Genomic DNA, 25,729 nt, shown 5'->3' with positions numbered 1-25,729 from the left:
TAATTCAATAAATCACAGCCAACCATTTAGCATTCTAGGTCAGTGTTTCTCAACCTTGACAACTTGAAGATGTGCGGACTTCAACTCCCAGAATTCCCCAGCCAACATGCTGGCTGGGGAATTCTGGGAGTTGAAGTCCGCACATCTTCAAGTTGTCAAGATTGAGAAACAGTGCTCTTGGTGAATCAAGTCATTTGGTCAAGTTTCTGCTGATATCCATTTTAGATAAAGTTGTTACCGAAATAAAGACGGATTCTAATAAGAAGAGCACTGAAATTGCTATGCGGGGGAAAAGGAGCTGTGATGTCTCCCAGGATTTCTGTAGAAGGAGTGATGTGCATAGACAGTCATAAATGCGAGTTGAGGATGAACACTTGGATCAAATCTCATTTCAGTCACAAGTATTACACCAGACGGGATTGTGATATGCATAAATTTGTGTATATATAATGCCAGACTAGCAATAATGCTGACCTTCCTTTCAAAATACCCTTTTTGTTAAAGATTTTGCTGAATTAAAATACCACATGAGCAAGACCCAGTTGTCTACCTCTATTTTAAAAGTGTAGTATCTTTTTTAGGAGTTTCCACACTTCTGCTTTTCAAAGCCCTCCATCAAAATGCTTAAGCAGGTCAGGGTATAGGTGAGAGGAGAGAGAAAACAGTGAACTGATCCCACAACCGTCTTCAGGTGCAGCTGTCATCTTCCTCAAGAATATAAAGGAGATGATGCTGTGTCAGACCTTGGGCCAGTTCAACTCTTGTGACATTCTGGAAATATCCATGTATTCTTCTGGCAATACAGTAACAGTTTCCATTGCTTTCTTCAGGGATGTTTTTTTGATGTCCCAGTCTAGCCTGTAGCCCTGGGATTTTTCTGGGTGTCTCTCAGGAAAATAACCAGGTCTAACCTTGCATGTAATTTCAACATTGGCCAGGATTATCTAGAGGAGAGGCAGGTTAGATTACAAGAAAGAGAATAAAGTGTAATGAGTTTTTCTGTTTTATTATTGTAATAACCTAATGAGGTAGGTTATGTGCAGAGAGAGGTAGTTAGCCTAAGATCACCCAGTGTCTGGATTCACACAATATACTAGTCTCTAAATTAAAATGAGATTGGGCGTTTGGTATTTGTGGGTCAGTTTGTCATGGAAATCCAGTTTTTGTCCTAACAGGTTGTCTGAACCCAGCTATTATGTTAAGCCATATGTTTTTTGTTTGTTTGGGCATAGTTTAGTTACACGACTCACGCAGTTGTGTTTTGTTAGCAGGTTTAATGTGTTGTGTGCGGACCTGGTGACCAAGTTTCAGACTTGAACAAGGAGATGATCCCTCCTATATAAGCATTTCATTCTATCTGCCATACTGGGTTTTGTCAAACTGTGGAAGGACAGTGTTATTGTGAAGATAGATCAATGCCTATTATGTTCTAGTGGCCAGACTGAGTGGTCCATTCAGAAACTCACCATCTGCAATTGACAGAGAAATAAAATAGTGCATCTGGCACAGAGAAGCCACTTCTTGCAGGAGGCACTTGGACATTCTAAGTACAGCAGATCTTTAAATAGTTTGATAAATGCATTTCTGGCCATCCAACTCTTCCCTTTCTGTAGAGGTTACCAGTGAAATAATACCGGTCTGTGTCATTAGTTCTGGCAAAGGTTGAGATGAGATCTCCCTCTACTGTTCAGTTTTAGGAACTTGCTTTTTGCCTTCCCCAACCTGATGGCTTCTGTATGTGTTGGATTTAAACACCCTTAATCCCATAGACACCATGGCCACTGCTTGGGCTAGCTGGCAGGGATAGTTGTTGTCCAACACATACAAAGGTACAAGATGGTGCAGAGCTATTCACTGCAATAGGTCACTTGCAGATTCCTAGTATAAATAATTTATGAAATTGACATACATTGTCTTTTTATATGAAATGTCTTAGAAAGGCTTTATCTCCTGAAAGACAGTCTAGAAATACTTGAAATAAATAGAGATAACAACCTGATTGTCCTTCAGCTTTTTGCACTATTTTGGTTGACTGAGGAAGGGCATTCAGTCTGCTCAAGATTTTACTCAGGAATTATGAAATAGCTACATGAAAAATGCTTTTAGACAGATCTTTGATGACTTACTTCATTTCGTCCTCTTGTGCCTGCAGAGTTTTTTGATGATTACTCCGAAGGTCGGGAATGTGTCAACTGTGGTGCTATGTCCACCCCACTGTGGCGAAGAGATGGCACCGGCCACTATCTTTGTAATGCATGTGGACTCTACCACAAGATGAATGGCATTAACCGGCCATTGATCAAGCCCCAGAGGAGGCTGGTAAGGAATATGGTGCAAATCCTCACAGACTGTTAAACCCTTAGTGAGTCAATCCCACCTGCCCATTATTAATCCTGACCTGTAAAAAGCAAGATAGCCAGATTTATACCATTTATAAGGGTCACTTAACAGAGTTTCTATATGGCCCTGAATCTTACTGATATTTTATAAGTAGGTTATGATAATTAGTAAAAAGGCAAGAATATCTAATTGATTGATAGATAAGTTCACTGGTGAATTAATAATCAATTGTTCTTGCTTTGGACTCTTGTTCCTATAGTCAGCCTCCCGTCGGATTGGGCTGTCATGTGCAAACTGCCATACATCTACGACCACACTGTGGCGCCGGAATGCCGAAGGAGAGCCAGTCTGCAATGCTTGTGGTTTATACATGAAGCTCCATGGGGTGAGAGCAGAAGACAAAGCAGAACCTATCTATGGCAGCTTTCCCCAGTTTGAAAGTGATGCTGGATGGGAATTCTGAGAATTGTAATCAAAAAACAGTTTGGGGAAGACTGCTTTGTAAGAAATAGGTCAAACATGTGACATCAGGACATTTCTCCCTGTGTATGGCTTTCTATTAGTGAAGAGTGCTGAGAACTTGCCCCTTCTGGCCACTACTTGCAAGCCAGATGAGGGCAAGGGCAGAGGAGGGAAATGGACAGAAGATCCAACCATCCTATTTGGGAGTTTATAGGTGTTGCTCTCCTAAATCTGGAGGGCATCTTGTTGGGGAAGACTGGATTTGGTATTCAGTAGAGATGTGCACAGAGTAACCCATCTAGGAATATTCACCCAGGGTGTTTTGATTTGGTTGTCAAAACAAAACTCAGAATGCTCTGAATGTTCTCTTTTTCCAACAGAACAAGAACGTTAAGTTCTCCATAAGAAACAATGGGAACTGAAAACAGTTTTTGCCTTATTGCTGCAAAAGTAGGCGAAAAAGTAGTTCACGCTAAGTATGGTCTATCTCCCGACCCACAGAAAAATTTCCAAAGGAAATAATTTTAGAAAATTAAAAAAAAAAAGTTTTAAATTTGTATATGAAGCAATGAAGAGGAACTATAAGCTTTTGGCAGCACAATGGCCACAGTGAGCCCATTAAGAAGCAAAAGCTATTAATAAACTGTCCATGAACAACAGAAACCAAAAAATACACTTCTATTTTTAGCTTGAAAGAGGCTTCTTCCTAATACAGTACATTGCACACCTTACATTATGAATTTGACTTGCCTCTCAAAAGATAGTAGAAATACAGGTTGGCCATTCGTTGTGTTTTTGTAAACTGCCTACAAGAAAAACTCTTGAGCAGCACACTTTTTTTTTTTTGCATTTGTTGTGTCAACATGCCAAAGCTCAACACAAATCACAATTAAGAAAACAATAAGCTAGTCACAGGGTTTTGAACATTCAAAAATAATCCTGTTTTGCCCTTGAAAAATGTGCATTTTCTTCTGAGCTTGGAACCCTAAAAATGGCTATTCCCAATTTATAGCATTTTGAGTTCAGAACATTTGCACCCCCTTAGAATTTGAGCCACATAAACCCACAGCATATCCTTAAGGTTTAGGGCCAGTAGCAATATTTTTAGGTGTCCTTATTCCTTGCAACAAAAACTGAGATGCCTAGGATTCTATTCCAACTGTTGGATTTGCAGATCTTTCTAGGGGATTAATGTTGATCTCTAATGCATCTTCACAGGTCCCAAGGCCTTTAGCTATGAGAAAAGAAGGGATCCAAACCAGAAAGCGTAAACCAAAGAATTTAAGCAAATCCAAGACATCAGCAGGTGAGTACAATTAGAAAAAACAATCTCATATAATATGACCCATTGGTAATTACAGTTTAAGCTTAAGGCCTGCTAAAGCTGAAAAAAGTATTATTCAATACCAAAATCAAATATGGGCCTTCTGTGGTCCTTCAGAGGATGATAAACCATTGATAATCAATCAATCAATCAATCAATCAATCAATTCTCCTTTTGTACCACCAATTCAAAACAGACTTTGTGACAGTTTACAAAACAATCAACAAAATCTTCCAAATATCAACTTATGTACAAATACTTATAAGTTATCCAAAATAAAATAAATTCAAGTTGGTGAGTACCAAGTATTCAACCAAGTCCTCTTTGGAATAGTTCCACCTTGTAAGAACCTTAGAAAGAAGCAAGCCAGCGTTCTAAGGGGAAGTATTCCCCAAGGCCAAGCAGCAACTGAGAAACAGCACGCCCTCCATTCCCCTTACTTCATTGGTGGAGTATTACCAAAACTTCTCCCCAGTAAGAGTGTACTGGACAGGCCAATTCCATTAGGAGAAGGGGGTCCTGCAGGTACCTTGGCATCAACTCATATAGAGTCATTACTTAACATGCTGACTAGAGCTTCTAAGAGTTGAATGTCAACACCTTCTGGCACGCCATAGCAAGGTACTTGTATTTTTCTTCCAAGCAAAAAGCCTTAACAGAGTATGTTACTCCATAAGTGCATTAAAATAGTCCTGCTTAGTCAAGATCAGTCTTGTCCAACATCCTGTTTCTGACTGAGGCTAGATAATCTTCAGCAAAGCTCATAAGCAGGGCATTTTGTTTCCCTCCTCCTGGTCCCAAACAGCTAACATTCAGCAATCTTGGAACCCAGAGGCAAAGTCAGTTATTATGACTAATACTTGTGATACACCTGTTTTCCATGCATTACACAGTTATAACTGCTATCATCCCTCAGTTGGAGCTGATAGGAAATATAATTCACAGCAACTTTCCCCCTCTTCTATTGTCATGATGTTCTAGTTCTGAAAACCCTTCTGATGAAGATCCATTTGGCCTTTTCTTATATAATGTGCCTTTTTATCTCAGCAGCAACAGTAGCCAACAGTTCAGTTTTTGGGTAAAGTCTCAGGACAGACCTGGTTTAACAGTTTTTCCCTCCCTTTTCCACCTCCCATCCTAGGATCAGCCAGCAATGAAAGCCTTCCCTCTGCCATTAGCTCAGCCACCTGCACCAGCACAACTACCACTACTACTGCTGAAGAAATGCGCCCCATCAAGACAGAACCAGGGATCTCATCTCATTATGGACACCCAAGCCCTATTTCTCAGGTGAAGCTTTTTGTTATGCAAAAGAATACAGTGACATCTTGTCATTGTTATTGACACTCATTTGTATTCTGTCTTTCCATCAAGGAATTCAAAGTCAAATACACGTGGTTTCCTCTCTGGTTTCCTAGTTTCTTAACAGTCCTTTACTAAGGATTACAACAGACAGAGTTGAGCTAAAGCTTCAGCATCCCATGGCATGCTTGTTGGTAGAACTCCCGCACTCACCTGCATATTTTAAAGTTGTAAAGAAATGGTTGCATAATCAGAGTCCTTCAACATTAAGGTAACTTTCCCTATTCTGCATCTCACCAGATGCAAGATATCTCTCTCTAATGGAGAAGACTGACCAGATGATTTACATACATCCTCATGTTATCCAGGAACTATAATTATTGATGGGCCACTTCAAAGTCCCTCTTGTCCCTTCTTGGGGTTCTTTATTTTTAAAATAAACTTGGGGCAAAAAGCTCTTCAGATGTTTTATTGATTGATTAGTTAAGATTTATATTTTATCTTTTATCCAGAAATAGACAATAGCATATATAGCACACATTACTTTAAATTCTATCCACATCAACACCCTTCTAAGGCTGAGAGATAGCAACTGACCCAAAGTCACAGTGAGTTTCCAGGCTGAAGGTGGATTTGAACTTAAACCTGAATCTGGATCTCCCCAGTCCAACACCTTAAATGCTATGCCATGCTGGTTCCGATAGCCTTTTCATTTTATTTGTATGCTGTGTATGCTGGTGGAAAGAAAGAAGAGATATCTGTATTTTCTCCCACCTTTCCCTGTTCCTATCATCCACCCCACCTGTTGCAATGATCAGTATTCCAGATGTGAATACAGAAGGTGGGGCAAGAGAGGGCAGCAGACAACTATATAGATTTGCCCACAATGGAATTTTAGTAAATTTCTGAAGCTTAAGGGAATTCAGGTAGCCACTATGTCAGCCTTCCCCATCCCCAACTGTTTGCCTTCCACATGTGGCAGATCACAGTTTCTATCATCCCCACCCAGCATGGGTAACCATAGGTTGCTTGATTGGGGAAGGCTCCACTATATCATGTTTGGTAAGCTGATGGAGTAGAGAGACAGATTGTAGAACAGCCATCCCCAACTGGATGGCAATGTGGCTTGGAATTCTGAAAATTTATTGATGGCTCACTGTTACAGAAATACAGCTACAGTAGCAGAAATACAATTAAGACAAATCTAAACATATAATTAAAACAACACATTTTGAAATAGTTAAAAGAAGTGACACAGCTGAAACTGTTAAAAGGCCTTGATAAACAAGTATATTTTGAGCCCCCTCCTAAATTATAATAAGGCTTCAGCTCCAATTTTTTTTAGCAGCATGGGGCCTGCCATGGTGAAGGCAGAATTAACCAGAGATCACAAATATACCTCCAATGAGACTTGCAAAAGATGCTCTTTTGATAATTTAATAATGTAGGGCAAACCGTATAAGTACAGTGGTACCTTGGGTCATGAACGCTTCTGTTCATGACCAATTCGGGTCACGAACAGCACTGTTCGCAAAATTTTGCTTCCGTCCGCAAACTCCGCATCGGGTGATGAACAGGATCCGCAGCCATTTTCCCTGCTGTGACACATGGTCGTGGGTTCCTGTAGGGAGGGGGACTCTCCCTCCAAGCAATAACCACCTCCCCACCCGCCTTCCTGTCCTCCACGCCAGAGGTCGCCTCGAGCAAGGTTAGCGTTCTCTCTCTTCGTACTACACTGTACTGTATTTTGTTTCATATTTTTGTGGTTTTAAACAAAAACTACATCTGGTTCAGAACGGATTAACCGTAATTACATTGAACCTTATGGGAAAATTTGATTCGGGACGCAACCAAAATCGGTTGGCGACCAAATTCAGAGGGGTCAGAACGGATTAACCGTATTTACATTGAACCTTATGGGAAAATTTGATTCGGGTCGCGGAACGAATTAAGTTCGTGACCTGAGGTACCACTGTATAGGCAGTAGTTTAGTCCTAAGGCATGTATACACCATCGTAACCCCTGTAGAATAGTCTTGGAAGCAACCTGTGAAGTTACTTTAACATGGACGTTATGCGTTAAGTTTGAGGCATCCTACTTGCTACTTGTACTGCCACATTACGCCTCACAAAGAGCATATAACAATAATTGAGCACTGAGATTGCCAGTGTACGAGTCACTGAAATCTGGATACTCTCCCATAGGTAAGGATGCTGTTGGTTTATCAGAGGAAGCTAATGAAAGGCCTTCTTTGTCACTGATTTTATGTGGCTGCCAGCATCAGTGCTAGATACAGAAGGACCCAGATATCAAGCCTTTAAATTAGGCAGGAATGCACCTTCAACCAAAACAGGCATTTCTCCTAATTCCTGAAATTCAACCCCTGGAATGAGTAACCACTCCTTCTACTATATTAATTATCTCAGTGATGACTGGCAATGGGATTATCCAATACACAAGTAGTGGTACAAATAGTTCCAAGAACTTTACCCATTTCTTCAGGAGACAAACCATAAACTAATCTGAATGTCATTAAATGATATTGTGGATATCCTAGGCATAGTATCGCTTTCAAGCCCTACATGAATCTGAGCAATTCTGTTTTGAAAAACTACTCACATTGCTCACGGTGGAACTCAGATGGAAGCTAGAGCCACTGAAGGCTCAGTGATCTGCCCAACAACCTGAAAGAGCGATCTCAGGCTTTTGGCTGTAGGTGCAATAAGAGAGGAGATCCAGTGCTGCTTCTATTCTCTGTTTGCTTGATAGATCTTAAGATAAGTCTGCTGATTATGCTCTTGGACCTATGCCTTAAGCGCTTAGGCCACCTGCGATTTCATTTCATTGCTTGTAGCTGTTTTATAAAACATGGCATACTACGTGCTCCAACACAGGTCAGGGGACACTTAGGAGCCACATATCAAGAACTAGCAAGACTTAGTATTCCATGTCTCAACCAAGCTGCTGATAGAATGGCTGGCCAGGTTAAAAAAAAAAATCCCCCAGAACTGCTTGGGCTCCAAGAGGATACATCACCTTCTGTGTATGTCCCAATCCACTTTAGTCCTTGCCCTTGAAATGGGAAATGTGCTGCAGCAGACCAAATCTTACAGGTAGTGGTTCATCCATGGAAGAATATTATTGCTAGGCTCCTTGAATTTGGACTACTCCCTTTCAAATAGAAGACATATTGAAGATATGAGCTGCCTCATTGGTAGGCACTGAAATAACCTGTATGGAGTTCACGGAAGCTATAAAATCCTAAGTGGCACCTGTTAAAGCAACCACAGTAGTAATGTTGAAGTCTTCACAAGACCTAAAGGTATGGGAACTCCATTACTACCTCTGAGTCCACTTATATCAGCTTTAGTTAGGGATTTTGCGAGGTGGGGGTGGGGGGGCAGCCAGTCACCAGCAGAATCTCTGCTTTCATTTGACTACATATTCAAAACAAGGTACATATACCATCAAAGCTAGTAAGGCCCCAGATGTGGACCTGGAAAGGAAAATGTTACCCTTATGAACTATCATAACATGCTTCTTTGACTAATGGAACTGTGCTACTCCTCTATGGCATAGCCAGCTGGCAGTAAATGGACCCAAATAGGCCCCTCTGCTATAACCTGCTGTGACTCTACAAACACAGATAAAAGGCCCTTCATAAATGGCCACAAATGTTATCATGTTTTATTAGAAATGGACCCCATTTCAACAAGATAAATGCCAAGAACTCTGGTAATTTGATCTGGCTTCCCAAACTACCCTAGGAGAAGGAAGGAACCAACCATTATCACTGAATGGGTGTTACCTTTCTTCACAGTTATGCCTCTTCCCCTTCCATTATATCTCCCTCTTCTCCATACTGCTGGAAGAAAGGCACCAGGACAACTAGAGGAAGATAAAACACACATACCCATTAATAAATTCCTTCTCCTAATACAAACTGGTACAAAATGTGGTGCGGACTGGGGAAGGGAAATGGGACAAACAGAGGCACATAAAAAAGCAAATTAACAAACAAAAAAGATGCTAAATGAGGGAAATCCTCAACCTTAGACCTTATTTATAACTTTAGAAACCAAACCATAGTCACCGCACCATCTCACTAAACTCTTATGGATGGATAGATCCACCCATCTATCTGGGTGGATAGACTGCTTATCCACCCAGTCCATCTGTACAGAGGTGAGTGGTACCCACAGCTCTGGTAAGCATTTGCTCTAGTCCATTCATCCAACCAGGCATCCCCTAGAGGACGGATTAAAAAACAACTTTTGCCAGGTATCTCAAGCTCCCAGCCTGGGACAGCCCAGCTATCCCTACTATTAAGTTTAGCTTACTGCCTGCTCCACACTTCAGCTGTATATCTTACCCTCCATTTCAGAGATCTCCAGGGAAAGTAATAAAAATTTTCAGGGTGTATGTTTTTTTACCCAGTTCTCTGATGGAGTGAAATTGTAGTCCATACATTCTGGAAGACACCAGTTTGTAGGAGTCTGCTACAGACAAATGATGAGATAGCATCATTGTTTGACCTTTCCCTTCCCCATTATTATCTCTTATGGATTTTTTTCTCTTTTCCCTCTCCCCACTAGGCATTCTCTGTTGCGGCAATGTCTGGGCATGGACCTGCTCTTCACTCCACTGTGTCTACTCTCAAACTTTCCCCACAGGCTTACCAAGCAGCCATCAATCAGTCTCCTCAGCCTAGCTCCAAGCAAGATTCCTGGAACAGCCTAGTCTTAGGGGAAACACATGGAGACATCATCACAGCTTAACCAACTTCTGCCCCCTTCACCCTCTTCTAAGGGGGTTACCAGGCCTGGGACTCAAAGGCTATGGGCAACAGTCAAGCAATGCCATTTGTTCTTTTTTTTTTTTTCTTGTTTCTCCCTCCCACCCTTCGTTTTGTCCAGTTCTGGTCTTAGAAGAACCATTCCAAATTGCTTTGGCCTGCTCATGGCCTAGAATCACAGCTGCCTTAAATACTGTCATCAAAACTGCCAAGTTCTCTTTAAGAAATGCTCTAGATAACTTGGACATCAATATTACATGTTTATACATAATCCTGGAGAAATGTAATATCCCATGGTATGTTTGTATACGTGTGTGTAAATGCGAAGGGTGTGTATAAGTGTGAATGCAAATTTGCAACGGCAGCTTTCCACATGTTCAGTCTTCAGTCATCTTTTGAAAAATGGAGGAATGAACATACGTGTATGAGCCAGCCCATAAAAAATAGAATGGAGATTTTTAAAAGAGAGAGAAAAAAAGTAAAACAAAAAACTGGTCATATATAAACCAGCAATATCCCTAAACTTTGTATCATAGGGATCAAGAGCTGGTGGCCTTCATGCAAGATCTGATTTCCTGGGATGTGATAGCTATCCATCCAATTGCTAACTTAAAGCCTCAAGAGGAGGATGACTAGCATCTTGGGAAAGAAGAATGAAAAACAGTCTAGTTGCGGGCATAGGCTTGGATTTTGGTTCTCTGTTTCCCATTTTGATTATAAAAAATATCCTTCCCCACAGAAACTGACCAAAATTTAATATCTTTGATAGTAAGAAACTCAAATGAATTTATTCTAGTTCAAGGAGAGTGGCCCATAAGAAGCTAGAAGAAAAAGGAGGTGCTGTGGTTGGCAAATTCTGCAATCAATGCTGAATTGAAGGCTTCAGAAAAAGATCCAGGGAAGACTCCAGCATTTTTCTAAGTGTGGAACAGAAGCAACAGGTTTTGTCTTCAAACATAGCTGTAATCATGGCTGGTGGATTTTAGGAGGAATTTTGTGGATCCAGCAATTTTATGACTGCCAGCAGTACATTGGTGTTAATTTAATTGCTTTTCTGTCAACTTGATTAACCCCCTTCCTTTGCTATTAATAAATCTATTTTTCCTTTCGAAGCAACCATCTCATAGTGTTTCCCCTGGCATCCAGTTGAAAGAAGGATTCTCCGTGATTCATACAGTCTTGCAGATAGATTGTTGTCAAGTACAGCTGGAATGTGTGACCATAGATTAGCAGGCACCCATTTCAGAATATTGCAGGGGTAATGGGCAAGCAAATAATTTGAACTGAAGCTCTGCTTTCTGTCTAATATTAAGCATGGTGCCAGTATTAAATAAAAATTAAACAAAAGATTTTGTATTTATGACCAAGTTGAACATGACCCAGTGGCAGGATTGACACTTGTTTTCATTCAATCTCACTCTCTTAATACTCTTTTACTTTTAATAGCTGCTTTGAATCCAGATGCTGCTAATGCTCATCTTCACTATGCCTAGAAAAAAAATGCTTCAGATAAAAGCACTGTTAATGGTACAAGAAAGGACATGCCATCTTTTTCTGATCAGTTGGCAACTTTGCCCATCCCATTTTCCACGGATGGTGAATTCCCAGATAATCTGACATTCCCAAGGGAAATAAACAGTTCAGCTGGCTTTTCAGATTCAGGCTCTACCATCTCCAAAAACAAAAGGAGTATCAATAATGGATTTCTGCTTGAAAGACAGGAGAGTTGCAGTTAACCAGAGCAGACTATATTGGGCTAGATGGACAAACCATTTGAGTGAATATGTAAGACTACTACCAGTCCCTGAGATTCTGGATGGTGGACTGGTACTGTTTTTTTAGGCCACAAGTGGTGCAGACCTGGATTAGGCAACAATTTATCTTTTCAAGGCAGGGAGAGTAGTAATCCGTGTGTTTTAACATTTTGATTATTGTCATTGTTCAATATTGGTGTTGAAAGAAGTTAAGTTATACCTGCCATGAAATAATTAAACTACTGCAAAATACAGAGGAATTCTAAAACTCCTTATCTGGTTTAACAGAAATAAAGCTTTGTGTGTAATCATCAGTAAAATTGTAATGTTCATCCTCAGAACTTTTGTGTTTTGCACATGATTGCCCCTTCAGGTGTAGTTTGGAAGTGTTTAGAACAAGCAGCAGTCCATGAATGAATTTGGATTTATGACTAAATCTTCCATAGCAATTTAAAACTGTTGGGTCATAAATGACATGCAGAAGTTCCCTGGCTTGATCCCAAGCATCTCAACTTTAGAAGTTATGGGGATGATGGAAAAGAGATGGATTGGGGCCTTTACAAAAAATTTTCTAAATCTCTTTGCTACCATCCAGTGGATGTTTAGATCTTTAAGTTTAGATCTATGGCAGCCCTAGCCTGACTCAGATTTTGGGTATTCATTTTGATTATTTTGTTCAGATTGCACTGCTTGTATACCAAAACTCGTCTAAAATATCATACACATCCCTTATACAGCTAGTCCTCACTTAATGACCATTTGTGTAGCGACCGTTCGAAGTTACAATGGCGCTAAAAAGTGACTTATGACTGGTGCCCGAAGTTATGACAGTCACAGCACTCCCGCAGTCACATGATCTTGATCCAGGCGCTTGGCAAGGAGCTCGCACTTATGTTACAGCGTCCCATGGTCACACAATCACCATTTACGACCTTCCCAGCCAGCTTCTGGCAAGCAAAATGAATGGGGAACTGCATGATTCACTTAATGACTGCGGTGATTCACTTAACCATCGCAAAAATGGTCATAAAATTGGGTCTAGTCATGTAATGATTTGCTTAATGACCACATCACTTAGCAACCTAAACTGTGAAACATTCATGTGCAAAACTGTCCTGTCTGGCACTATCCTAATCCAAACACACATATATTCCACTTTTAATTCTCCTACTTGTAAGGATTGGGCTCCAGCAGCAGGGAGTAGAAGATAGCAACATTAGAATTACCAGTTCTACCTCTGAACAATATCTTCAGGATTGAATAATACATTGGTATCCAACAATAAACATACAAAATTATTTGAAAATATAATTTAAACATACAGTCCAGCAATCCTTTCCAAACAAGATTGTGTCACTTGCATGCCTACATAAATTATCTTATTTTTCTAATTTGTACACAGTACTTCTGCTTAGTAATCTGTTGTCTCTGATTTGCTCCCAAGGCATCAATAAATTGCTACAGGGCTATCTGAAGCTGATTATTAGGGAGTAAGCCCTACTGAGCATAAAGCAACTGGGTTCTGAATAAAAATGCATAGGATTTTGCTATTGGAACTGAATCCTGTGGTTTGCTGCAGGGGAAGCAAATTCTACCACTGCACTGTGGTAAGAAATCTGATAGCGTAATGTAAGAAGGCAGAGCTCCAGTAGGTGAGAACATCTGGCTAACATCTGCACCTGGAAACTTAGCAAGATCAGTCTGGATTGCTATTTGAAAGGGAGACCATCAGGAAATCCCAGAGCAGTAGGCTGGAGTGGGAAGCCAGCAAACTCCCAGAAGGCAAAAGACCAATTCCATAGTGTTTCCAAGAAAATTGCTTAGACTTGACTGGAAGGAGTTGACCGTTACAAGAGTCTTTCCTGATCATACCAAAGGCCCTTCTAGTCCATAGTTCTGCTCACACAGACAGCAACTAGTGGAAAGGGCATAAGCATGACATCAGAGCAATGGCACCTATCCATAATGACTAATAGTCACTCACTATTTCATACCACACTCATAGTAGACACTTGCGGCATTCCAATTGTTGTGGAAATACAACTTCCAACAGCCCTGCCTGATATAGCAGGTGCTGAAGAATGTTGAGACCCTTGGCTCAGCAACATTTGAAGCTGTGTAGGTTGCCTCCTCTTGCTGTAAACTATAGCCAATAATAGGGGCTAGGATCACAAAAGGCAAGGGAGCACTTTGGCATCACTATGGTTAGAAACAGACACCTGTGCTAGTAAGTCCAAGATAACAAATCATAGGCTGATATGATCTCATGGTTCACTCAACATGCTAAGGCATAACATGCTCTGTCTGGCTTTATCTTAGCCATTTGTAATATGGTTTATACTTTGTGTGTTGTTTGAATACAGCCACTAATAGCCTAATGTTCTATACATTTGCCCAGTCCCTTTTTAAGGCTGTCCAAAACTAACCCTGATCTATTTTCTCTGTGTTTTCATCACAGGGGATTTGCTCCAAGCCCCTTCACCATTCTGCTCACACTTTCTAGCACCTCCTTGGTGAAGTGTGGTGATCTGAATTTTACTCTCAGTTCTCAACACAGAATTGCACACTTGGGGGAGGATGGAACTTTCACTGAGAATACACATTCATTGATTTCTACAGTTCATTGTAGGCTGAAATGCAACAGATGAAACAATCTGTGTATTGAGTTCCAGTGAAGAGAAAACTTCACTTGCTTACCTGTCTATCTAAAGGCTGTAAAATGCTGGAAGAAAAAGAAGACACAAAATCTCCAAGGTTCAAAGTTCAGCAATTTTGATCCTTCCAAATTAATTGAGTGATTATGTGCCATCAAGTTGGTGTCAACTTTTAGCAACCACATAGATAGCTTTTCTCCATGATGATCTATCTCTAGCAATGGAGGCAATTATGTGTAGCTCAGGGTTGAACTGTGGAGCCCTTGGGGTTCTCTGAGCTTGGTTCTTTTCTTGCAAACGTTTCATTACCCGGCTAGGTAACATCTTCAGTGCACAGTGGCAAGATGTTACCTAGCCGGGTAATGAAATGTTTGCAAGAAAAGAACCAAGCTCAGAGAACCCCAAGGACTCCACAGATTTATCTCTAACCTGGTCCTTCAGGTCTTCCAATGGTGCACCAATCACCATTGTAACTTGAGTCCATCCACCTTGCTGCTGGTTGTCCTCTTCCACCTTTCCCAGCATTAAAGCCTTCTCCATAAGTGTCCAAAGTAGGATGATTTGAGCCTAGTCATTTGTGCCTCGAATGAGAACTGGGTTGATTTGTTTGATGATCCAATTGTTTTGTTGGCTGTCCAGGGTAGTCTTAAGAGCCTTCTCCAACATGATCCTTCCAAAACTCTGTGTGTTCTTTTTTAAAGGCAGCTTTGGCACGGGCATATTGTGCACACCCTGAAGCCTCTTCTTCATCTTAAAAGAATGCTTCCTGTGAGACAGGAAAATCTGCACATGCTAGTAAATAAGTTAGCACTTTTTTTAAAAAAGAGTTTTGTCCATTTAAGGAAAAGATAGATTTGCCAATCAGAGAGATTCAGTCTGATGTGCCAGCATTTTTAAACACAAAGGTTATCAACCAGGAAAAAAAAAAATTCTCTCATTGCGGCTACATTCACACAACCTGCAAAACTAACCAAAGTTCATGCTAACCAAGTGTTGCTTCTTGTGCAAATGTATCTGCACCTTGCCACTTTTAGCGAGTTGTGAAAACACGATGATGCACGATTACACTGATTACATCTATGCCTCGCTTTTTCTCTCGCAGTTCAAGAAAGCGAACGAGGAACTGGGGAGCGTAAGTAGGTTTCCAGGGCTCTCGCTCAGCCCCAGTTAAATGGTTCCTCGCAGGTAGGATGGGCTGCGGAGAGATCGATGGAGAGGGGCCGCTCGGCTCTCTGCTGAAAAGGTCTGCCGAGATACTGTAGTTCGTTTGAGACAGAGAAGACGGGAAGCGGGTGGAAGAAAGTCAGCTTGGAAAGGAAGGAAGCGATCAGAACCAAGACAGGTTTGGTAGCTCCAAGTCCCCCTACTTTAAAATAAATCTTACAGAGGGAAATAACTTTGAGTATTCTTTTATCGTTGATTGTACCAATTTCATTTTCTTCCAACGTGCGCGCGCGCCTATGTATGTACGCCTTTGTTCTTCTGTTACAACTTTCAGGTGCCTTCACATATGTATTTACGTTTGTGTTGCAGGCACGCCTCTTCCGGTGTAATGCTCCAAATAAGTACTGAAAGTGAACTGTATTCCACAAAAGCTTATACCAAAGTAAATGTATTTTCAATCCGCTCTTGGTTGATAAAGAAGAATCTTTGGTGTCGGCGGCATGCCAGTGCCTATCAATAAGGGTCAACAAGCAACCTAGGATAGTTGTTGGTACAATAGGCTGGCACGCATTTCTGTTAAAAATGTTATGGGCCACACCAAAACCAGATGTTTTCCATGTTTGGAGGCGGGGCATGGTACCATTCTTGTACGCTCAGTGAGGAAAAGCATCTTTGTTGAGGCTGTCGCTGCTCAAGATGGGGATATTGGTCATGCAGGCTGGGGAATTCTGGGAATTGAAGTCCACACATCTTAAAATTGCTAAGGTTGAGAGACACTGAGATACTAACCCTCTCAGAAGCTGTGCAAAACTCCCAAAATGCAACAGTCCACTGTTTATTACAATCTGGTATTTTCATTTTTATCCTATAGCTTTAGCAATCTTTCTTGGCTGAATGTATTTTCTGTGTTAGAAGACAGAGAATTAGCGAGGGAGTGCCAGCGATATTGCCATTTCTGCCTCTCCAGGCGTCTCACTGAAGCTTCTGATGAAATTGGTGGCTTGGCTTCCCATCACACAATTGTGGGGGATCACACAATTGTGTGGCTTGGTTCCAGGCTTAATCATACTTAGAAGTGGATTAGTACAAATTAATGGGACTTATATTAGTCAAGGGAAATCCAACTGATTTGAATAGGCTTAAAAAAAAGTTTAATTTCTTGTTATTTTAGGGACTGCCACTTTATTGCAAGTCTTTGTGTTGTGTAGGACATTCTTGTTCAGGCCACAAGCTTGGAGGCCATCCTGGGAGGAGACATTCTGTTGCACAGAATGGCATTTTTAACCACTTTTTCCCAACACTCTTTCAGCCTTGAGCTTGACTGCCTGGAGCCTCAGGAACTCAGCTGTCATCCCCAGTTTTTGTGCTCCTGCAGCAATGCCAGAAGGCCCATCTGTAAAGAAGTTCCAGCTTCTATGTTCTCCCTTTGTAGGGCAGGTGGTATCCAGAGTGGGAGGAAGCACTAGACAGATCAATCCAGATGATCTGAAAACACTGACACTGTGGGATACCCAAGTGAGTCTTTCTATATAATAAATATTTAACTTTTTTATAGTACACTCCATTTATTTATTAATGCTGTTTTGCCAACATTGTCATCATTAAAAGTTTATATAGCATATGACATCATTAACATATACAAAATATTACAACTCAGCAAAGCTACAAGGGGCAGCTCTTTGCTCCAGGGAAATTAGAGACTTGATTATTATTCCATTTCATGTATGGTTTTGGCAAAAATGGTTAATATAATGGTTGGTCACCTTTTGGGGACTGCACCCCCCAATTTTTAAAAATTTTTTACCGAAGTCTTGGCAAGATTTCAGCGTCTGTGTGCAAGATCTCATGTTGGAATATGTAAATCCCAAGAGATCTGGTGCTCTTGCAAGATGCCAGATATTTTTGAAATGTAATGAAAAAAATAATACTTTGGGATGTCCATGACTGTCATGTAAGGATGCTATGTACGTTCTGCTGCTTCTGGGTGCTGTGTTGCTGGTCTTTGGTTTAAGAAACCCTAACAAGAATTACGTGCTGGGCCTATTTTATGGGAGCCCTAGTAGGTGGACTCTCCCAGCCTGAATACCTGCTTCACAGCTCAAAACATGCCCAAACCCTTCTGTTAGTTAAAGGTTTCATCTGGGTTTTTTTCTCTCTTTTTTCTTCATTTTTATTAAACATTAAGGAAGATATATAAACAAACATAAAAAGAAGGCAAGAAGAAGGAATAAAAAGGAAGGAAGGAAGGAATGCAAGAAGGAATAAAATACAAATAAACGAGTCTCGTATCTCTAGATTTTTAAACAACACCGAACTTGTTCCCATTTAGCTTCTTCCAGTCTAATATAACTGGTGCCAACATTAGGTTCAGTCTTGTTATTTATTTACAACCACCATTACCCCAGCCTACACACGATGCAATCTCCTTTAAACAAGTTCTGCCAGGGTTACTAATCTGGAGAACATGGAATAGGATATGATATGTTTTAAATGAATTTTTTTTTCCAGGTCCATGGGAAGAACTTGTTTTTGGCCTTTGGCACCAAGGAGGAATTAATGCCCAGCCAGGACAGTATACCCTTGGATTTGTCTGAACACAGGTCTGCCAGTCAAAGGCTGGCCATGCCTGGAAGCAGTTCCTTTCTCCAGGGCCTGAAAGAAAATGAAGCTGAAATCTGCAGTCCTCAGTGCTATCAACAAGAAGAGTTAGCAAGTTGGTTGGCGTCTGATATGGATAATAATAATGGGCACACTTGGAAATGGCTCCGTTTCCACTTTGGTCTGTTTGGAAGCATCCGAGCTGATGAGTTTGCAAGGGCTAATAAGGCAAACAAAAAAGGCGACTGGAAAGATCCAATTCCCAGGTTAGCACTTTGGAGGTTTACAAAGGGAGTCATATGCTATTGCTATAGCTGGACTTTTTCTTCTGGAAGTAGGTCAACAGGGCTCAATTGTTTTTGTAAAGCAAAAACATGCAACTTTTTCCGGGGTAAGAATTACATTTTATTTTAGATGGTATGCTGCCCTCTAAAATGGTGGCTGCAACCAGAAGAAAAGTAAACTCGACTCCCTTTGCATTTAGTCAATCAATTAACTAATTTTAAGTTATTAAGAAATCAGTTAGAGACTCTCTATCATGCATTTACTATTTTTTCTTATTCTGTTACACTAAAACCTACAATTTAGTAAGGCTTTGGGGGTAATGCCCCAAGCTTTCACGGTCACATAGGGCCCACGAGATTCAGGCTGTGCTCATCTGCTCTAAATTAATCAGTGTTTGTTTTCATTTTGGATATTTAGGCTGGTTCTGCATTTTGATGCTGGGGGCTTCCTGGTATTTTATAATTGCCGCATTCAGCAGTGCTCTTCTCCTACCACTGAGCCAGCGACTGATATCCTGAGCCTGGAGTTTGACCGGGAACGGGCTTTGGAGGTCCTTGCAAAAGATATTCCTGTGTGTTATGTGCTCCTGAACCAAAGTTATTTCTCAGGAATAGGTAGGTTCAAAATTGCATCTGTTAATTTCTGATACCAAGATAAACTTTTGCATAATGCTTAACTTTGGGATATATAATGGGAGAAAAATATGCAGGGATTGTAATCCAGTAGGGCAGCAGAGGCTATTCCATTGAAGAAGACTGAATTTTGCAAATGAATTGACTTAAAAAGGGAGCCTTAACAGCTATTTAAGCATTACATTGAGGGTCAGTAATGGAGCAGGGGCCGTACCACATGCGGAAATGGCACCCACATCTCTACCATTTATAAAAAAATGAGAATTACATGTTTTATTTTTTTACATTTTTGACATCCAGAATAATGAATGGATTTATTTATTAAGCTTATACCCTGCCACAATCTGATGACTCTCAGTGGCTTACAAGGATACAGTACAGTAAATCATGCATGGTACAATGAAAAGGAATTATAACTTCATAAAACCCCTAATGAAGACAGCAAGGATGTGTGAAATAACATAATGATGCCCACTGCCTAAAAAGTTTTCTAATTGCCCTACAGCTTCCCCAGGTAGCTCACAGCAGTGTATGTTTTTATGCGACTGTCTGTCTGTCTGTCTGTCTATCTGCAAGTTCCCGGACCAAACAAAACGAGAACAAGGAACATATTCATATTATCCTCTTGATAACCCCTCTGAGATAGGATAAGCTAGAGAGAACAACTGATCCATGAAGGTTCATGACAGAGTTCAAATCAGAACCTGGATTTTTCTAGTTTTAGGTTTTCACCCTGCCCTGCAGCGGCCTTTCTTAACTATATATAGTTCCTGTGATTCCCAGCCCTCTTGACAATTTGTTAGGAATGACGGGAGTTGTAATCAAAGATGCCTGTAAGATTGCGAAGGCTGACCCTTAGCATTAGGATTGCTTTTTTCACTTCCATTATAGTCTCTCCAGTGTCCACTTTCTCCTGAATTCTTCTCTCCTCTAGGAAATGTCATTAAAAATGAAGCCCTGTATCTGGCAAGGATCCATCCACTTTCCCTTGGCTCCTCTTTGGAATCCTCAGACCTCAAATCTTTGCTTGATCATGCTGTTCAGTTCAGCTTGGCGTGGCTCCACAACAAGCTGCAAAGACAAAGATTGCAGTTACAGATTTATATGAAAGATAAATGCCCCGAGGGGCATGAGGTAAGGAAGGCAACATTTGGACCACCGGATGGGTTGAAAAGACTTACCTGGTGGTGTCCACAATGCCAGCCTCGAGTGCCACCTGAAGAGATGGATATGCCTCTTGCACAAGGCACCTGAGTTGCTCAGTCTCTCTGGTTGTATAACTTCAAGAGATGATGTGGGAACCAGGGAATAAGCCCACAATTGCAACAGAGAACTTGCAAGCCCAGCAGTCCCTTACAGGGATTTAAGATTTGCAACTATGTACCTTGTGGCTTGTTCTACTCAAGTCATTAGGTTCGCTTTCCACAATCCAGTAGCTGTTTAGGTAATACCTGAAGATTTGCAGTTAATGAAGATGATTCAAGATCTGCAAATGCAGCACCTAAGATGAAGCTTGCTACCAATGATGAAGTTATTTGGAGAGAGGGGGAATGGCTGCCACCAACCTAGTGACAGGAATGCCCTCTATGTTTGGGCCATGCTTGTCTTTGATTTATACAAAGCCAAGTGTTGTTTTTTCCCCCCAGATTATCATTTTATTATAGGAATGCCTCATTTCAAATATATTTCTTTGTTACCAATATTGTAATGAGACAATATTTTGCATCATATGTAATGTTGTAATATAGGATAAGGGATCAAGATTATGCCAAGGAGTTTGGATTTGTAAAATAAGGAATCTATTTATAGTTGGCCTGAAATATTGGTATGCCATAAAAAAAAAAAAAAAAAGGAATAGGATTTGGCTGTGAGGAATGGTAAGGTAGAACCTGATTCCAGAATCTGATTTGTTTAGTGTTAAGTGTTAAGATCAAAATAAACCAAAGATCTGAAGTTACTAATAACACAGTGACAGTATTTTGAAAGCTCAATTTTCTCAGTTATTCAATGTTTATCTAGATTTAGTAGGGAGAAGAGGTTTAGAGTCCTGCTTATTTGAAAGCTGAGAGCTCCCGAGTACATCGAAGTTCCTGGATTTCATTAAAGTATGGCTTGTTGGTTGGAATGAAATGTTTCTTGTGCAGATTTTTACATGATTGGAATAGTGACAATGCAGCAACAATCAGGTCTCTAACAAAGCATTTGCCATATATCATGAGACTATAATTTCCAAAATTCTTTTGGGAAAATTTCTGACACTTAAAATAATTTCAAACTGATATTTGTGTATACCATAGGTAAGTCCTTTTGTGTTCATCATCACTTAAACAAGAATTGAGAAGGAAGGACATATTTATTTTTGTCCAGGAAAATGTAATATTCTGTATGTCAAAGAGTTCCTGGTGTCTAGTCTAACCCAGTGGCTCCAAACATTTCTTTTAAGAGACTTAACATCATGAAGCGTTTATGACCCAAAGATTGGCAAAGAAATATTTGAGAGTCCCCATGGCACCCATACGTCCCCTATCACACAGCAGGCTCCCCAATTAACATGACCCAAATCGCATGAGATTGCAAAATCTCACCAGATGTTGATATCCTTGCCTGAAACCTTATGAGATTGTAAATCATAAAGCCAAAAACTGGTGAAATTTGGCAATTTTCAAATTACAGTGTTCTGCTTTTACTTTGGCGCCTGCAGCTAGGGTGCAGCACTGCTACTAGTCTCTGGAGCAGAGGTTGAATCAAACAGTAATTTAGAAGTCAGAGCTCCATTTCAAGAAGTTTGCTGAAGAAAGATGCTGGGATGGTAAACCAGGAGTTTGTCTGTCTGTAAACAGATTACAGATTTCCAGGAGAGACTGAAAAGAGCCCTGTTTTTAAATTTTTATTACATATCCTATTCCTTTGTCTATGCCACCTTTCTCTTAGGAGTACTTATACTTACTTATACTTACTTACGGTACTTATAGAGCAACACAATCTACTCTACGATGTAGTTGCTCTCCACTGTTCTTGGTTTCATTCTTCAGAATCTCAGAATCTGCATCAAACTAAGCCACCCTCATCCTCATTGCCATTGGCCTTGAAATACAGAGAGCACGTCATTGCTGACTGGAAACCCCTTATGGACTTTTTTTTTATAAAACAGAAAAATGAACTTATGATCTGTGGTTTGGACTATTAGATAGGATAGATTAAAGAGAAAGCCGCCCAGTCATATATAAATATGACAAATAAATAAATACAATAAATAAAAAGAGAATCAGAGAAAGAAACACATCTACAATTGTACTTATAATTGCTATAAACAAGATTGGAAGCCACTTTATATCTTTTTTTCTTTTCTATTTTTCTTCTACTTTTTTCTTTTTTTTGCACATTAGCTTTTTCTTTTATTTCTTCCTTTTTTTCCCCTTTCTTTATTTTAGTTTGTATTAATTACAACAATAATTGTTTTTAAACTCTTAAACTCTTGTTTTTAAAACTTTCAATAAAATTATATTTTAAAAAAAAGAAATACAGAGAATACCATGAGATAATTAGAGCAGACTCCATTGACTAAGAAGGCTAGAAAAATTGCATTTTTGTTTCATTTAGCATATGGTGCTTCTTAAATAATCTGAACATTCACAATAGGAAGAAATGGGATGTGCCAACCTGCCCAAACATCAGGCCTCTGTTCAATTTAAAACAACAGAGAACTGCTAGTATGAATTAACTGCACAAGGAGGGGAAGAGCCCAGAAGCCAAGATGTAAAGTGAAGCCTACTCAGTTGAGCCAATAATATAAAAAAGGATGAGTTGTTCCATGCATGAAGGTAGGTCAGAATGTATTGTGTTCTGAGAAGGCTATCTTTATTTTATTTAATGCCTATATTAGTCTTATGCTACAGTTTCTGTGTTTTTCCCATTCCCAAGTGTCAAGGCACCATTGTTTACCAATGTAATCAGAAGACTCTAGGGCTGCTAGGGTGCATGAAGAAATGTTCCCAGGCTGTAGAGGAACGTCAGCCCTCAAAGCTGCCTGTTAGGATTTCCTGACATAATTGAATGATAAAGGTTTGCAGTAAGTAGCTACACAGGGCAATGTAATGGGCAGACAGCAATGAGTGCAAACCAGACTGAATGTGTGGCAATTTTCCAAAATGAATTTCATCAAATCCATGAAATGGAAGGTTTAAGTGATGCAAAGGAGTCCTCCATGTAATGCTCTGGTGACATTCAAACTTGGAAATTATGGAAGCATGAAGAGCATGGTAAGACTTCACCTTTTCTGAGACTGTCTTCCTCTTCTCAGGTAAGTTAACCCAATTAGGTTCAGTCTAAATTAACTCACTACAACTACAATTTCTTTTAACCACAATTGTGATCAAACCACACTATCTCGATTCACACAATGGAAACCATGGTTTACAGATTACAACGGCTGAGTTCGTACATCAGATTAAGGCCAAACCAAACAAACTATATTATGGCTTAGTGCTATGTATGACTCCATCCAATGTGACAATACAAGATTGCCCCGTAGTATGGGAAGTCACTTTCTTATCTGAAGATAAAAGGAACGACGTATTTTTTGTACCAGTTGCGCTTTCTGCTTTTCACCATGGCTTGACTGGCAGAAGTTTCAACAGATGACAGCACTGGACTTACTTTGGGATTGGAAGCTAAACAGTGTTAGGTCTGGTTAGTATCTGGATGGGAAACTGAGAATCATAGGACTCTAAGCTAGACATAGAAGTTGAAAAAAAAAAATCGAGGAAGAAAACAATGGCAAACCACTTCTTTAGTGTTGTCAAGAAAGCTACATGATGTGACCACAAAGTCACCAGGAGTCACTCACCAGAAACTTTATTTTTTAAAGTTTTTTTTGAAGGAAACTGTACCCAATGTCTTTTTGCCTGTTACACAAATGTTACAAGAGGCCTGGCACCAGACAAATGCAGAAACTACTCTGTATGGGGACAGCCCTATCGCATTCCTGTGTTCCACTGGTAAGGGAAATGCTACAATTGCATACTTCTGGACTCTTCATATATTGCAAGACAATAGGCAGAAATCTGACTACGGTGGTTTCTTTCAGCAAAGAGTTAAGCTGAGAACTTTGGGGTATGATGGAATGGGAAGAATTTGGGCATAGGATCAAAAATATAAAAGTGCAGAATGTCTAGACAGGAATGCAGAACTTGTTGCTATATTGTCTTCTCCTGTGAAGAGGTCAAATGGTTTGAAGAAGGGGAATTTATTGGATGAGGCTATGAGGATGCAACTAAGTCCTTAAAGGGGTTGCCTGGAGGAACAAATTGATGTTAGGTGATTCAAGCATATTTTAGGGGGAAAAAAAGACTATCTGTGAAATCATGTTGTCCTTTCTAGCCTTGGGGGAAGCAAGCGAAAGGTTTTTCAATGACTACAAAGGAGCAGTTATAATCTGCCTCACATGTTTCTGCCAAACACAGGAGCTCCTTGAGGAACTGGGGACTTTTGATAAAGTTTATTTTTCTTGACCATTTTATTTTTTTCTTCTAAATTTTCAGTGATAAGAGTTGGGTGTATGAAGAGAATTCTAAATGACTTTGTAACTGGAGAGGGTCACATGGCCAGCTTCCAGAGGTAGAAATAAAATGAAGGCTGTCTATAGTTGGGTTCACACATAGCACTAAGTTGTGGCTTCATTATAGTTAGCTTCATACAATATTCTGGTCCACAAGCAAGAAAACAAACTAGTGCTTAGGATAAATTCAGTCTATTTACCATAATCAGCACCTTTACATCTTACTACAAGTAATGGCCAAAAGAGATGTCCTCCCCAGCCTGTTGTAGTCTGAACTGAGGAAGGCTTCACTAGAGGATCAATCTATTGAGGGCTCTAATGTGGAACTTCCATCTCCAGCAACAGAATGCCACTGAACACTGAATGGAGAGCAGCAGTGGAAATTGTTTTTTTTCTTTCCAAGACTCTTGATGTAAGTGGTAAATATTTATAACTGATTTCACAACTATTTATGAAATCAAATTGGGATCTCTCTTGCTGTGGAAACTTGATCCTGGTAGGTGTGAGGTAAGGTATGTAGCCTAGCAGGCCCAGTTGCCTGTTCTTCTGGTAGCCTGTAGCCAAAGTCAAGATGATAAATCAATGTAATTGAAAACAGTGTGGGTCTAACAAATGACATAAATAGAGATATATTCTGCCGACTGTCTGGATGGCTTTGGAAACAATGGATTTTGTCATTTGGGTATCAGATCCAAACTAAAATTTTGTCCCTGTCATTCAAAGTCCATTGAATGGTGGTCTGTGAAATCCAAGTTTTTGCTGCAATATCCAGTGACCCTATTCTCACAACACATTTAACAGTCAGTGGGGAATTAGTGTGTAACCAAAACAGGGTCAATTGACAGAGTCTGAAGAAGTTAGA

At 40.2% G+C, this 25,729-nt stretch overlaps 2 protein-coding genes across 12 annotated transcripts in view; both read left to right on the top strand.

The window, feature by feature from the left end:
- GATA4 (GATA binding protein 4) overlaps positions 1 to 10,420 on the top strand; it is a 69,800-nt gene extending 59,380 nt beyond the window's left edge. For 3 of the 4 annotated variants that reach the window (XM_088152456.1, XM_025167138.2, XM_007428999.4), the window contains exons 3-7: positions 2,153 to 2,319; positions 2,600 to 2,725; positions 4,021 to 4,108; positions 5,268 to 5,416; positions 10,024 to 10,420. In XM_088152456.1, coding sequence (XP_088008582.1) covers positions 2,153 to 2,319; positions 2,600 to 2,725; positions 4,021 to 4,108; positions 5,268 to 5,416; positions 10,024 to 10,206 — 713 coding nt within the window. In that variant the 3' untranslated portion in view covers positions 10,207 to 10,420. The remainder of the gene's footprint in view (positions 1 to 2,152; positions 2,320 to 2,599; positions 2,726 to 4,020; positions 4,109 to 5,267; positions 5,417 to 10,023) is intronic. The other variant, XM_088152457.1, reaches the window with a different exon arrangement.
- Positions 10,421 to 15,015: 4,595 nt separating this feature from the next.
- On the top strand, positions 15,016 to 21,428 carry NEIL2 (nei like DNA glycosylase 2). Of its 8 annotated transcripts, XM_025167133.2 has the most exons (6): positions 15,016 to 15,973; positions 16,165 to 16,237; positions 17,105 to 17,310; positions 18,304 to 18,659; positions 19,096 to 19,292; positions 20,245 to 21,428. In XM_025167133.2, exons 3-6 carry the CDS (start codon positions 17,173 to 17,175, stop codon positions 20,562 to 20,564), a joined length of 1,011 nt encoding a protein of 336 aa, XP_025022901.2. In that variant the 5' UTR covers positions 15,016 to 15,973; positions 16,165 to 16,237; positions 17,105 to 17,172; the 3' UTR covers positions 20,565 to 21,428. The 8 variants fall into 8 exon arrangements, with proteins under 8 accessions (XP_025022901.2, XP_025022902.2, XP_007429059.2 ...); XM_025167134.2 differs by lacking the exon at positions 16,165 to 16,237 and having other exon boundaries at positions 17,228 to 17,310; XM_007428997.3 differs by lacking the exon at positions 16,165 to 16,237.
- Positions 21,429 to 25,729: the final 4,301 nt, after the last annotated feature.

Source organism: Python bivittatus, unplaced genomic scaffold (genome assembly GCF_059951505.1).
Source record: "Python bivittatus isolate LINGU-HERP-01145 unplaced genomic scaffold, Pbiv_v1 ctg000690_np1212, whole genome shotgun sequence".
Lineage (NCBI taxonomy): Eukaryota > Metazoa > Chordata > Lepidosauria > Squamata > Pythonidae > Python > Python bivittatus.
Note: the sequence above shows the minus strand (reverse complement) of the source record. Positions and strands in the feature narration are given on the sequence as shown.

Bases quoted from the DNA above. Each gene is read 5' to 3' on its own strand.
- NEIL2 (XM_007428997.3), top strand. From the start codon at position 17,173: ATGCCAGAAGGCCCATCTGTAAAGAAGTTCCAGCTTCTATGTTCTCCC. The intron at 18,660-19,095 runs GTTAGCACTTTG...TTGGATATTTAG, and splicing joins TGGAAAGATCCAATTCCCAG to GCTGGTTCTGCATTTTGATG. The intron at 19,293-20,244 runs GTAGGTTCAAAA...TCTCTCCTCTAG, and splicing joins AAGTTATTTCTCAGGAATAG to GAAATGTCATTAAAAATGAA.